We start from the raw sequence: 14,733 nt of genomic DNA, 5'->3' as shown, positions 1-14,733 counted from the left end.
TTTCCACATATGCATTATAGTACACCGAAGGTTTTATACTATATATCTATGATTAGAAATAAGGTCGTAGATTCAAATAATTTATACTTCAATGGATTCAGGCTTTGCTATTCACAAAGAAATTATTTGAAATGACATAGGGAACAAATTCAGGCGGATCTAAAGCAAAGATCGATACAACCTTATGGATTTTACTTTTTGCCAGACTTGAACGATACCTACCCTGCTTTTAAGCATTTATAAGTATTTTATGCACATTTATTGACTCAACGCACAGGTGATATTTTATATCAACACAGGTATATCTTTAATTTTGTTCAGTGTAGGAAAAATTAGCTCTTGGGAGGTTGATTGGACTTTAAATAAATCAACAATTCCAAGCAGCGATGACATTGTGCTCGATATCTTATCTTAAGCGCGTGATCTGCTTTTGAGCACAAATGATCTGTGGGAACATGCGCGGTGTAAGACGATAGGTCCTAGTCCTCATAAACTGCTTGAGCAACTACATCTAGGAGGTAAGTCTTCTTTGAACCGAAAATATCGCGCGATACTAAATACTTAACCCTGTTAGAACTGCTCGCATGTTTAATTTAACAATTGAACCCAAGACTCTAGGCCTAAAGGACAATCAAAATGAGCACGAAAGTCATAAAAACAAACAATTCATGCATGCTCTTTTTCACATTCAATTGAATTGTAAGTGCCGCTCTTCCATAATCTTCTTAACTTTTTATTAACTATTTCAATAAATTTTGTTCGTTCCAGTCGCGTTCTACCAGGCAGGCGAGGCAACCCCCGTCCGTAATGACAATCAAAATACGTTGTTGTGCTATATTCTTGTTAGGAATAGGTAAGCAAGTACTAGTAGATATTTTCTAACTTGTACGTTTGTTAGTTTGTCGATAGTTTTAAAAAAAACACCAGACCAAATGTATATATGACATGTATTGATAAAATACCCCACCAAAAGATTAAAAAGCATTACGGAATATTTTAGTGATCCGATACAACCGAGAAATCGTAATTTAAAGTCAGTTAAACTACGAACATCAAGAAAATTGAAAACGCTGCTATGTTATCAATTTAATCAATCAGGCACGAGTTTTTGCTATACCCCGAAAAGGCACCTGTTTCCGATATGACGTCAGGCGATTCGTGTTGTGTCTTCTTGGCATACAGATAAAATAACGATCTTAGAATGGAACGAGTATGCGATATCGAGTTTCCCTTTCCTATTATGTATGAGGAGAGAGCATGCCCGCATCCGGCTTCCTTAACTATGGTGTATCTTATGGCCTCGTAAGTTGCCAAGCACAAAAACAATGGCCGTGGCTGTTTTAGGCCAGTTCCCTAAATTATTTGTTGCCTTTCCCATTAACTTCACTTGGAGTACATACAGTACTTGGGAGTATCGTCACAATCCGTAATTTGTTGAAAACTATTTTTCTATTGTATTAAATCATACTACATCTTCAGCATTGATGATTCAACCTATGTATAATGCTTTCAGATGCAGTGATTTGGTTTATTAACATACTTAAAACCAGAGTGTTCCTTGTTTTTCAGGAGTTTTGGTATTCTGCAGTCTCGCGCATTACTTACATGATTTCCATCGTGTGCCGAAATCAACAAGTCGTTCATTTGAAGACGGCGACAAACGTGACAAAATGGCGGTATCACTCACACACAGCGAGAGCAACAACCAAACAGATAAGGCATTTAAAGCCAACACTCTCTACAAGAAAAACAAACCTCAAGCCAATCTCTGCTTCTTGTACAACGCCCGACTTGGAAATCGCATGTTTCAATACGCAGCAGTTCTTGGCATTGCCACAGAGAAGAACATGGTCCCTGTCATTCAGAAGGATCACCCTGAATTGCAAACGTTTGAGCTTGGCGCTAAACTGATCGACGACCGGGAATGCCTAAGATATCTGGTTCACCGTGGAAAAAGATACGCAGCTTTTGATAATGAATCCGTTGCTTTTGACAGCAGGGTCAACACCATATTGTCCGGTTCTTACCAATCATGGCGTTATTTTCGACATGTCGAACAAGAACTTCGGCACCATTTTGCCTTTAGGCAACACATCTTGGATGAAGCTAGATCCACATTGTCTGACGCGGTAAGACAACAAGGCTTTGACAAATTTCCGGAACAGACGCTCGTTGGGATTCACGTACGGAGAGGTGACATGCTGATGGAAGAATATGTTAACACTGGGTATAAAACCGCACCACAGGACTACTTCTTACGCGCCATGGATATTTTTCTGAGGAAATTTCCAGTAGTGGTTTTCATAGTATGTTCCGAAGATCAGGAATGGGTTCGTTCATTCATACCACATGATCGTGCAGTTTTTATATCCCCACGTTCTGCTGAAAAGGATCTGGCGGTGTTATCTCTGTGTAATCACATGATCATGAGCGTGGGGTCGTTTGGGTGGTGGGCGGGTTGGTTAGCTGGTGGGATGACCATCTATTATAAACACCAAACCGCGGAGAGGTCACTTCTTAGTAAAGGTTTCGTTTTGTCCGACTATATGCCTCCAGAATGGATTGGGCTTGACTAGGTTCTCCGCTACATACTGAAAAACATAACAAATTACTATAGAACATAAAACAGTGTGCCTATACCAATGGTAAGCGATCCGCTGCGCTTTACTTTCTGGAGAACTTTAATTCTGTTGATATCAGCGTGAAAAAATATTAAGATGGATATCATATCCGGTAATGAAAATGCAAAGAAATTGAAAACTGAAGTGATGAGTCGAATGGCGGAAGCAGCATCTGAAGCTACCTTCAACATTTTTACGGATATTTTGACATGTTTATATCATTGTATTCCATGCAATATGACGGCAAAATGCAGACATAGTATTTAACCCTTCAACTCTTTATACATGTATCTATAAAGACTACTTGAAACATGCATATTTCATGAATTAAACCTCACATTCCTTCCATGTTTATCTTTATGTGGACGGTTGTGACTTCATTGGTTGGTAATACTGATCCACTGCATGGTTCATGAAATACGGCTAGCTCAAGATTGATTTGTTTGCAAGCCTGAACATTATTTAAATATTATTTGGGTAATATCAGCACGCATTTATCCTTGAAGCAGATGGCTCCCAGTGGCGATTTATTGTCAATGTTGCCTTACTATGACACTAGGTTTCCCCCAGTGAGTTCTAGCCGGGATCCTCATCACCATAACGCTGACTGTCGTCATATAATTAAAAAACATAAAACACCATTTAAATTAATAAATTTATTGTAGTGACATGCAGATGACACAAGACTACCCACCACACATCCTGTAAGTGTAGGCCTACTGAAGTCTTGTCGATTGTATTAACCTATGGCCAGGTAGGGCCATTGCGTATCAGCACTGTAAACATGGGCCATAGTGGTCGAAAATATTCATACAGTTGAATGTGTTTTGTTTGGCTGGAAATTAAACACCCAAGGCACCCGTCTGGTTACGACTCGTTAAATTTTGTGACTTGAGTTTACTTCCGAAGCCACATGAAACAAATAGCGCAATGCAAGTCAGGGGAGATAACCGAAAACAGTACAGTGCCGTCTTCCTGTTACACTTGGGTATTAGAGAATGCTCCGTACCCGCATCGCTGTACAGATCCAGGGTTTTGTGAAGTGGTAGTACGTTTGTGAAATAGTATTGCTAGTACTCCGTAAACAAAAGCAGATGTTGCAGACTGGGATCATATTTTCAGGTCTGACCCTTGCTATAGCGTTTATTTCTTACATCGTGTTTCCATATGATCAAACAAACGATACTTGCTGGCAAGATACGATCTCTGGAGAGGGTGTTATAAAATGTAAACCACGGTGTAAGTCCGGATGGTTTGGATTGGCGGGAATGCATAGCTGCCATGCGATGCTTAGGTGTACAGATTGGAGTGACGTTAAAATAGACGAAGAGGACATTATCGGTCATGGCCTTGTGAAAAAGGTGAGAATTTAATAGGTCAGTGTTAATCGGACTTAATTATATATCTTTGATATACTATCCGCTATTAGTTTCTCGATGCTTGTATGGTGATGTTTGTTTCTTGAAACAACGCTAAAAAGAGTTGGAAACCTGTATAGTTTGGTTTATTTATTTATTTGATTGGTGTTTTAGTCCTTACCCAAGAGTATTTCACTTATACGACGGCGGCTAGTATTATGGTGGAAGGAAACTGAGCAGAACACGGTGGAAACACACGCATATTGCCGTTGACAGGCCTTTCCACGCACGGCCGGAGAGGAAGCCAGCAGGAGCTGGACGTAAACGGTTAGAAGTCGCGGTACTGAAATGAAATCGTAAGATGTATGTATCGAAATCAGATGTACCGATGACTGCTTATTTCGATGATATGAGTACTTTGATAACACGGAATGTCCATGCAGCTCCTTCGCTCCGTTCGGCTATCGTGCTTTAACTTAGCAAGTTTGTTATGTACATACCTGACAAAATGCGATGTTTTTTTCTCCAAGCTCTGTCCACTTTCTTCCACCGATGAACTATAACCACCATTGAATGAAATATTCTTGAATGGGCTATATGCGCTACTGAAATATAAAGAACTAGAGGACAGACAGTAAAAGCAGGCAGTGGCGACAGTGTGATAATTGGCATATGGTGTCACACATTTAAGGAAAAGAAAACTTAAAAACATGACACAATGGGCTGAAAAGAGCATCTGGTGGTGCCTGCTGCATAATTTTGCGATTTTTCCTCGGCATACACGTAAAGTCTGAAAACGACAAAGCTGGCATAAATCGTTGAGTCCATCTCGACCTCCATCTTTAACACCCTGTAATTTATGTTAGGGGTGTGTTACCTCTCAGCCAACGAGAGTTTTTAAAACTGCCCGCTTGTGCGTGTAAGCTCGGAAGCTACGTCCAACATTCCGGTTTCCCGCTCGTCAAGTGGAAAACGAACTGTATTGTTCGCTACCTTCTGGGAAGAATAGTTCTGCGGGAAATATACGAACTGCATTTCAGCGGTTTCCTACGGAAATTCTCCTCCTAACACAGAAGACTTCAGGACTAGTTCTTAGGCAAAATGGATTCGCCCACAGCGGATTTTGGCGCTGACTTTATTTATAATTTATCATCTTGAGGTACATATTACAATTTTTTATGGCATGCACCTGCGAGGTAATGCATACTCTTTTCAGTGGTATTTTTTTTGTAATTTAAGTTTTCTTCTCCTTTAAAACAATGCAAAGGGCCAGGACTCGGGGATGCATAATCCAGCGACAGAATTCTGGTTTATGCAGGTATACAGTATACAAGACTGAAACATAGAGAGTAAAAGCAGAGCAGCTACGACAGTGTGATAATTGGTATATGGCCACACGTAGTAATGGTGAAATCCGGCCTCGTTTCAGTTTACTTCAGTTAGTGTTTTATTCTATCTGCTCATGCATATGCTTAAAAAGTAGCAACGTACACGTCACCTAGCACCATGACCCAAGAAGAGTTAATTCAGGTTTAAAAAAATACAGTGATGTTATTTTTTTTGATAATGCGTGTCAGTATTTCTCACCTCATTTAGGTATACAAGGGAAGATGGAAGGACTTCGATATAGTGGCTAACAAACTTTCTGACGACCTCTACCAGTCTGACTTTGATCACGGTTGGCGCATGCTCACTGGTTTTCAACCCTCTCCACTAGTCGTCCAGGCTGTTGGCCGATGTAACAACACTTTCTTAAGTGAATACCATCAGCGCCAATCCGCAAGGAACATCCACTCTGTCCTCCAAGACTTCTTCAAAGATGCGGCAACGTCTTCTGAGAGAGAAGTAGCGACCAGGTTTAATTTATGCATAAACTATGTAGAAATTATACATTTTCTTCACAATAGCCCATTAGGCGTCAGGGTGATGTGCGATACGAATGATCTTCAGAAGACGTTAGACCAATATTTGATAACAGACGACCTTCATCTCGTGGTCAATGATCTTGACGCCTTGCCGGAAGTGATCCGCTCAAATGGCACGCTGGTCAAATGTGGTAGGAGAGAAGTGTTTGGTGAGTTTGCAGCTCCGGAACAAACATGGCCGTATGAAAATGAGACATTTGATGAGGAACGGATGCCTCCTTACGACGAAAAAACAGATATTTGGAAAATCCCAGACGTTTGTAACTACTTTTTACAGGACGTTAAGGATTCAAGAGGAATAAGGTTACGTCTTCTTACAGTTCACCAGAGTTGTAAAGAGCTTCACCCACAGTTCCGTCCTACTGCCAGTGAGGTACTACAGAAGTATCGACAAATTATGGATTCGTACATCACATGGCTTTAAAAACTATTACTTGACATTTTAGTGAAGTATAATGTGGCAACCTGGCCACAGTCTTAGTAGTTCGAATTCTCCGAAAAGGCTATAAATTAATTAATAGGTTCAAAGATCGGGTGGGATTCAGAAAAACTGATCGCATTTATCATTTTCTTTGCACATTCCTTATCTGTCCCACGTGAATCACACCTTCCCCATACACGCGAGTGTGGCTGGTATAACAGCCATGAAGTATAACTTGAGATTACGACGTAGATAGATTACTCAGGAATGCATCAGGAGGTTAGCATAACTGTGCAATGTGTATATCGTTTTCTTTCATTTGTGATGAGTATACTTTATAATTTGTGCCATATGCTTTTGAAAATAAAATATTAATTCAAAACATTAAATATGAACATAACTACATGTTCAATCATTGTCCCTTTGTCATATATTTTACTATGTCATAAATTATACTTATCATAATCCTATAATAATATTGTGTTCTTGTGGGATTCCCTGTTGATTTGCATATCGTTATTATGTACACTTCCTTCAGAGAGAACGGCGATAGCGATCAACAACAATTATATATTTAGGCCTATATGTTTGATTGGTATTTTAACACCCGACTATCAAGAATACTTTACTTATACTGAGGCAGACATATATGACCAGACAGCAACGTGTATAGCCAAGATGAAACCGTCACATCGGCTGCAACAAATAGGTTAGAAACGTACCATTCCAGGCAGCTAGAGCCGAACACGCCACCTAGTACTCTCCTCACGACAGGCGGAGAGTAGCGACCTACATGTGGCTAAGATTTACAATGAGTTAACATAATACTGAAAACTGGTGTACACATGCGCCACATGATACAAAACCAACAACATGACACACTTCAGTTTAAAGTTTAAAAAACTGTCTCGTCCACATGAAAACACAATACTGAAGACCTAGCAATGTAGACATAAAAACAGATATTGTCATTCTTACATGGCGGATAAATTCATCAAGTTTCAGGCCGGAAAACTCATCACAAGCTTTCATAAAATAGAAATGTAATTCCTCTCGTCCACTGAAAAAAAAAAATCACTCGACGTGTTTATGTTAACGCCATTTGGAAAAGAAGTACAAATGTATGAGAAGTTCATGACTGTCGGATTAAGTCTTGGTTTTAGCTCCATACACCTTACAGTACAATTTATTTATTTTACGGCGCAGTCAAGAATATTTCACTTATACGACGGCAGTCCGCATTATGGTGGAAGGAAACCGGGCATCCGCAGGTTGCTTCCAGACCTTCCCACGTGTGACCAGAGAGGAAGCCAGTGTGAATTGGACTTAAACTCACAACAACCGTATTGGTGGGAGGCTTATGAGTCATTGCGCCGTGCTAAGTCCCTCGGCCACGGAGGCCCCCGGCAGTACATTAGGTTGAAGTAATCTTGCTTTTCAATCCTTGCATTGGTTTGAGTTTTTGATCAACCAGCACGCCGTAATCGCGTACATTGCCTTGACAGCATGGCGACCCCCATATTTCGTGATGTGTGTAGAACTTTGAAATCTGTCATTTGTCTGCAACGCCAGTTAGTTTCTACACGGGCTGTGTGTATGCACAACTTGAGGGCCTCGAGTAAAAGCCGTAGGTACCAGGAATGAATGCAGTGTTTTTACAACCGGCGTTAGCCGTTACTGTAACTGTACCGTAATAGTACAATTACGACAACAACATATAAATTATTATAGCACTGAGAGCGATATGACTGGCTAAGGTCATATCCCTTAAATTTGAAGTGTCGACTGTCAACACTTCATGTGCTCAGAAATATACATTTCATAGTTTAGTATGATACCAGGACGGAATTAAATTTCAAGACTTTCATAATTAGGTAGATTAATCACTTTCATTATTATTAGCAGATAAGACTAATTCCTTAGGCTAGGTAGTAGATGGGCATTAGCCCTAAACTCCTTTTCTTATACTGGCCTAGCGTTGTACGTTAGAGCCTCGATGCTAACAGTGTAAATTTTGTGCTCAACTAAGATCCAGGTGGATTGTCTTTGTTATCAAACATATTTTAAAGCAAGTAGGGGCATATGGTTGCAGCTAGCCTGAAACCTCAGAAACCTATACATACTGATATGCGGGGACCACTGGCCTCTCTTGTGATCCATGCCTAACTCCATATTAAAAGATCACAGCCGAGATGCATGGCCAGGTTGCAGTACGATGGGTGTGGAATGCAGATCTTTAGGTTGGTGTCTTTCATTTGCATGAGGCTTGTTCGAAAACAAAGGTAATCGGTCTGGACCTTTGTTGAGTATGAAATTAACACTGTTGGCGTCAAGACTCCAATGATGCTAGGCCAGTATAAGAAAAGGAATTGGAGTGTTTCTGGGCTAAGTAGGTGTATATATGGTAGCCTGGTATATAGGCTTAGTCCAATATGGAATCGACATTTGTTTGGCAAAGCAATAACGAAGGTCAGACCATGCTCTGTTTTAAATATTTGATGCAGCTAAGGCAGTTAGTTTGAACCACACAATTATCTTGTATCTACATGTCCTTTATGTGGTTCTTTGGGACTTATCTCTGTTTTTATAGTTTTGACTTCATACATCTTAGTACTTAGGAAGCTATGCCAGTAAGATCCAGATGGTTCCCTCGGGGCTCAGCCCAGTTTCTTCCCATCATAATGTTGGCCGCCGTGTTATACAGAACAGAAGGACGCCTTGCTACGCCCCTCTCAGTATGCGCCCTGCCCCTCGGGAGATGGGCTGATGAGCCCTATTAACCAGTGGCTGCTGTCCAGTCAGACTGTATTCATTTTATCTGTCTGATGTCAACTAGCCTATACCTGACTTCCAAAATCCACTGTCATAACATTTGTTTGTAATCAAGCACCGGTTCAGTTTACTGAAGTTTGTGTTAGGCTCATAGAGGGATGTAGTTCACTGATACCTACTTTAAGCTGTTACTGTTAATTTTCTGTCTTTTGACCACCATAAATTCATCACCAAATCAATTCACGCTTGGTGGTTAGGTGTCAGATGTATTCACAATATTTGTTTAATAGATATAATTAGAACAGCGATGCTCATTTGGACCAGTGGGTAAACCATTTAGAAGTGCACCCATCACAGCCTTGTTTTCATTACTTAAATTTTTCCACAGGGTCAGTTGAGTCCGTCTAATGGGTCCAAAGTCGTATAATAAAATGCTCGTTTGCTCATGGTTGGTTTAAAATTAAAACTAGAATAGACTGCAGATTACCACAAATGACTAAGATAAGGCAAGTTAGAGTACTTTTGATTTGTTGAGTTAAGCTCAGCTGTTTTACTGCTGAAAGATCAACAACATAATACAACTAGCATCTGTAACTAATGTCTGTAATTTAAAATTAGAAGTAAAGGTCCTTTTGTTAGTTGTTTTTTCAGTACTCTAAATAAAGCCTCTGTAATGATCAGTATTTTTATAAATTATTTGTTTGTCCATTTAGGATCATCTTCTAAAGCAACAAACACTTGCTGTGAACACACACTTTGCAATTCTTCTATTTATGGGACATTTTGTCTGCTCTTTTTAACCAGTTTACACTGTAATTGTAACAGGAATAAATATGTTTTTCCCACATGGTTAGTACATCCATGGAACAACACATAAATGTCTTTACTTTTCTGAAATACTGAGAACGGCAATTGTCTGTTTTAATCACTTCCAATGAATATGTCCTGAAAATTAGAAGGATTACAGTTTACAAATGCATAGTTGATAGTTGAGTTGGCTATATATCTTTTGAATATTTAGTTATCACATTCATTATTAAAGACGCAAGCAGAAAATAATGTCGTTTAAAGCTTAGTTCATGCTAAAAAGTGCCCCTTTTGGAAAAATGCCCCTCAGCCCATTTTTGTTTGAAGCTAGGGGTCTGGTATAGGTGAAATATTCTTGAGTAATGTGTAAAATTGCAATCAAATAAATAAACCGACACATTTTAAGCCATGTCTAAATCCATCTGAAAAGAACTGAAAGTTATACCCTCGGGCTCCAGATTGAAGGTGAAGAATTGAATGAGTGATATGGCTTTACACGCTTCTATACTACTACACAGAATTGCAGTTGAGAAATTGTAGTACCAATATCTTGCTCATGAAAAAAGGCATCGATTTTAAGTTCATTTCATCTTCCTATTCAGAGAGAAGAACTTTAAGTTCAGATGTAGGCTCCAGCAAGGTAGCAGACTCGTCACAGTCTGTTACCATGGAAACAGACATCACAGATTACACAGAAGACATCCCAGAGCAGATCCCTGAGGAGAAACCAACCTTTGACCCAGAACTCCTTGACAGCCTTGTGCTTCAACAGCAGATGCAGGCAGATCTGGTACAGTTGTTATTATATATGTTGAGTTTGAAAGAATAGCTTTGTGTTTTAACATTGTAGATTTTCAGTCTGTGTTGGTCTGTGTTCTTTATCTTTTGTGGATTGTATAATCTCCTGCATGTGCAAAGATGTTAATTCAGGATATATATGTTATTAACATGACAGAACAAACTTGCCCTTATTGTTTATAACCGCCGCCTGTTAAACATGTTGTAATGAATACACTGTACTGTAAAGTGATGTTAATGGACCATGCAAGGGCATGGCGTTGTTGTCATGTCACAAGAAAGACCATGGTAATGTTTTTCATGTATTCATTGAAACCATTTACTAATTATGTGATTCCGTTATTTCAGCCTCTAACAGAGATGGAAAGTCCTTACAAGAAACCCAGGAGAAGATGTGTACTTTGTAAATACAATGTTGATCTGGATTACAAGGTAACTGTTTAGTGTGGAGATAATTACAGTATAACTCATTTGTTAGACACGAGTCAGTCTTTGTCACTAATTTCATCTGATAACTGCATGGTTACTGGCCAACATCCCTATTTTGATCATAAAATACCCAGCTCCTGAGTCATTTCACATCACCATACACTGACAGGATATATCTTGTTGTGTTATAGAACACCCAGCTCCTGAGTCAGTTCACATCACCCTACACTGACAGGATATATCTCATTGTGTTACAGAACATCCAGCTCCTGAGTCAGTTGATATCACCACAGAGTGACAGGATATATCTCATTGTGTTACAGAACACTCAGCTCTTGAGTCAGTTCACATCACCATACACTGACAGGATATATCTTGTTGTGTTATAGAACACTAAGCTCCTGAGTCAGTTCACATCACCCTACACTGACAGGATATATCTCATTGTGTTATAGAACACTAAGCTCCTGAGTCAGTTCACATCACCCTACACTGACAGGATATATCTCATTGTGTTATAGAACACCCAGCTCCTGAGTCAGTTCACATCACCCTACACTGGCAGGAAATATCTTGTTGTGTTATAGAACACTAAGCTCCGGAGTCAGTTCACATCACCCTACACTGACAGGATATATCTCATTGTGTTAAAGAACACCCAGCTCCTGAGTCAGTTCACATCACCCTACACTGGCAGGATATATCTTGTTGTGTTATAGAACACTAAGCTCCTGAGTCAGTTCACATCACCCTACACTGACAGGATATATCTCATTGTGTTACAGAACAACCAGCTCCTGAGTCAGTTCACATCACCCTACACTGACAGGATATATCTTGTTGTGTTATAGAACACTAAGCTCCTGAGTCAGTTCACATCACCCTACACTGACAGGATATATCTCATTGTGTTATAGAACACCCAACTCCTGAGTCAGTTCATATCACCACAGAGTGACAGGATATATCTCATTGTGTTATAGAACACCCAGCTCCTGAGTCAGTTCACATCGCCCTACACTGGCAGGATATATCTCATTGTGTTACAGAACACCCAACTCCTGAGTCAGTTCACATCACCGTACACTGGCAGGATATATCTTGTTGTGTTATAGAACACTAAGCTCCTGAGTCAGTTCACATCACTGTACACTGACAAGATATATCTTGTTGTGTTATAGAACACCCAGCTCCTGAGTCAGTTCACATCACCCTACACTGACAGGATATATCTCATTATGTTACAGAACATCCAGCTCCTGAGTCAGTTCATATCACCACAGAGTGACAGGATATATCTCATTGTGTTACAGAACACTCAGCTCTTGAGTCAGTTCACATCACCATACACTGACAGGATATATCTTGTTGTGTTATAGAACACCCAGCTCCTGAGTCAGTTCACATCACCCTACACTGACAGGATATATCTTGTTGTGGTATAGAACACCCAACTCCTGAGTCAGTTCACATCACCCTACACTGACAGGATATATCTTGTTGTGTTATAGAACACCCAACTCCTGAGTCAGTTCATATCACCACAGAGTGACAGGATATATCTTCTTGTGTTATAGAACAGCCAACTCCTGAGTCAGTTCATATCACCACAGAGTGACAGGATATATCTCATTGTGTTATAGAACACCCAGCTCCTGAGTCAGTTCACATCGCCCTACACTGGCAGGATATATCTCATTGTGTTACAGAACACCCAACTCCTGAGTCAGTTCACATCACCGTACACTGGCAGGATATATCTTGTTGTGTTATAGAACACTAAGCTCCTGAGTCAGTTCACATCACTGTACACTGACAAGATATATCTTGTTGTGTTATAGAACACCCAGCTCCTGAGTCAGTTCACATCACTGTACACTGACAATATATATCTCATTGTGTTACAGAACACCCAACTTCTGAGTCAGTTCACATCACCCTACACTGGCAGGATATACGGCAGGCACATCACAGGGTTATGTATACCCATGCAGAGGAGAATCAGTCAGCTTATTCAGAGATCCAGGAAAGCAGGTAAAAAAATTTATATCTTAAACAGGTAAAAGAGAAATGGCAATGTAACGAGGCTCATTAGCCCTCTACCGTGGGAAAAAACTCACACAACAGTGCTGCCTTGTACCTAGTTTAATAACTGAACCCATAATGGTTATATTTATTTATTTGATTGATGTTTTACGCAGTACTCAAGAGTATTTCACTTATACGATGGCCAGCATTATGATGGCAGAAAACTGAGCAGAGCCTTGGGAGAAACCCATGACCATCCACAGGTTGCTGGCAGACCTTGCCACATACAGCCAGAGAGGAAGCCAGCATGAGCTGGACATGAACTCTCAGCGACCGAATTGGGGGAGACATAATGGTTATACTTCATCACTGGTGAAGTAGGTGTAATGAGCAACTCTGTTCCATCAGGTACAAGATTTGCTTCCCTTTGTGGAAAGCTGACAACCTCCAAAGCCTTTCATGTCATCTATTTCCGCTTCAACTTCTTTACAAATATATATTAATTTGGCAGTTTGGACCAGTTAGGTTTCGTGGTAATTTTCATGGGGCTGTCTTATAGATAAAACTACTACAATTTTGTACTAGAACTTTATACTACCCCGAGTACCCAGGTACTATTTCAAGATTCTTCCAGTGTGCTGATCTAGAGTTTTTATATGAAATAGACAAAACTAATAATATATTGCAAAACAAATGATTATAAAACTGTGCTAGGAATATCAGCTCATACAGAAAAGCTTGTATTATGTTTAAATAGGGCTGTATACACATTGCTGTTTGTTTGTTACAGGTTTCATGCCGTTTTTGTTGAAGGAAACCGTTTATCTGAATGATCCCAAACTATTTGATCCATTTAAACCAGGGAATCAGAAAAAGTATCATTGAACAGAAGGCGGGGTAGAAAATTGTTGGCTTGAATATAGCACAGCCCATTGAGTGCGGAATTTGCGATTATGGTTGGCCTGTTCAGGACTGTCATGTGCTCGACGTGATCACTAAGAGTTTTTCAACCAGCCTCTGAAGGTTTTAAGACAAGCCCTCCATCTGGGTCTCATTAGCTGTGTGAGAGAAAAACAATCTAAAGGTTGTCTGGCTTGTTTTGTTGTTGGCACAATTACAGCTCTTAGCAAGCACAAGTGGACAAGGCTTACACTGGACTTGTCAAATTGAAGTGTCGAGATGTCCATTTTGAAATTTTGAAATAAAAAGATCTCAGAACTGAGCATATATGTTTTTTGTTTTTTTTTGTCCTTGATTTTTCCTACCTTGAAAAACTTTTAACAAGTGTGGCAGGTCATGAACTTAACATGGAAAATATGGTTCCGTTTGCTTCTTTACCTGGATAAGAACATTACTGACAAAGAATCGGGGTACTGTGACTGAGATATAGTAGCATGGAGTTCCTGTATTCAAGAGGCTTGGCTACAATCTTTCACTTTCAAACTTAGCACTTATTAAAAACTGCAACGACTATAATAATGGAACATTCGAACTAAGAAAAGTTTATCCAAAGAACCATTTTACACTCTCTTGTACCAATTTGCTCTGGCAGAATTCTCTCATAGGAGTCAAGC

General features: G+C 39.8%; 3 protein-coding genes across 4 annotated transcripts; all 3 read left to right on the top strand.

Annotated features, from left to right (window-relative positions):
* Positions 1-829: 829 nt before the first annotated feature.
* Positions 830-2,576, top strand: LOC135467343 (galactoside alpha-(1,2)-fucosyltransferase 1-like). The gene is made up of 2 exons (XM_064745112.1): positions 830-853; positions 1,570-2,576. Exon 2 carries the CDS (start codon positions 1,671-1,673, stop codon positions 2,574-2,576), a length of 906 nt encoding a protein of 301 aa, XP_064601182.1. The 5' UTR covers positions 830-853; positions 1,570-1,670.
* A 1,112-nt stretch (positions 2,577-3,688) lies between these two features.
* LOC135469042 (protein O-mannose kinase-like) lies at positions 3,689-6,648 on the top strand. Its single transcript, XM_064747559.1, has 2 exons — positions 3,689-3,982; positions 5,576-6,648. The coding sequence occupies exons 1-2, from the start codon at positions 3,716-3,718 to the stop codon at positions 6,326-6,328; spliced, it is 1,020 nt and encodes a 339-aa protein (XP_064603629.1). The 5' UTR covers positions 3,689-3,715; the 3' UTR covers positions 6,329-6,648.
* Positions 6,649-7,824: 1,176 nt separating this feature from the next.
* LOC135469006 (small ribosomal subunit protein bS18m-like) lies at positions 7,825-14,394 on the top strand. 2 transcript variants are annotated; one of them, XM_064747521.1, is made up of 5 exons: positions 7,825-7,952; positions 10,507-10,694; positions 11,051-11,134; positions 13,039-13,165; positions 13,950-14,394. In XM_064747521.1, exons 1-5 carry the CDS (start codon positions 7,832-7,834, stop codon positions 14,042-14,044), a joined length of 615 nt encoding a protein of 204 aa, XP_064603591.1. In that variant the 5' UTR covers positions 7,825-7,831; the 3' UTR covers positions 14,045-14,394. The 2 variants fall into 2 exon arrangements, with proteins under 2 accessions (XP_064603591.1, XP_064603592.1); XM_064747522.1 differs by having other exon boundaries at positions 7,836-7,956.
* Positions 14,395-14,733: the final 339 nt, after the last annotated feature.

Source organism: Liolophura sinensis, chromosome 6, assembly GCF_032854445.1.
Source record: "Liolophura sinensis isolate JHLJ2023 chromosome 6, CUHK_Ljap_v2, whole genome shotgun sequence".
Lineage (NCBI taxonomy): Eukaryota > Metazoa > Mollusca > Polyplacophora > Chitonida > Chitonidae > Liolophura > Liolophura sinensis.
This window is presented reverse-complemented; position numbering and strand designations above follow the sequence as displayed.

Coding starts and splice junctions, on each gene's coding strand:
- LOC135467343 (XM_064745112.1), top strand. CDS start 1,671: ATGGCGGTATCACTCACACACAGCGAGAGCAACAACCAAACAGATAAG.
- LOC135469042 (XM_064747559.1), top strand. CDS start 3,716: ATGTTGCAGACTGGGATCATATTTTCAGGTCTGACCCTTGCTATAGCG. Junction 3,983..5,575: donor GTCATGGCCTTGTGAAAAAG/GTGAGAATTTAA, acceptor CACCTCATTTAG/GTATACAAGGGAAGATGGAA.
- LOC135469006 (XM_064747521.1), top strand. CDS start 7,832: ATGGCGACCCCCATATTTCGTGATGTGTGTAGAACTTTGAAATCTGTC. Junction 7,953..10,506: donor GAGGGCCTCGAGTAAAAGCC/GTAGGTACCAGG, acceptor CTTCCTATTCAG/AGAGAAGAACTTTAAGTTCA. Junction 13,166..13,949: donor TCAGAGATCCAGGAAAGCAG/GTAAAAAAATTT, acceptor TGTTTGTTACAG/GTTTCATGCCGTTTTTGTTG.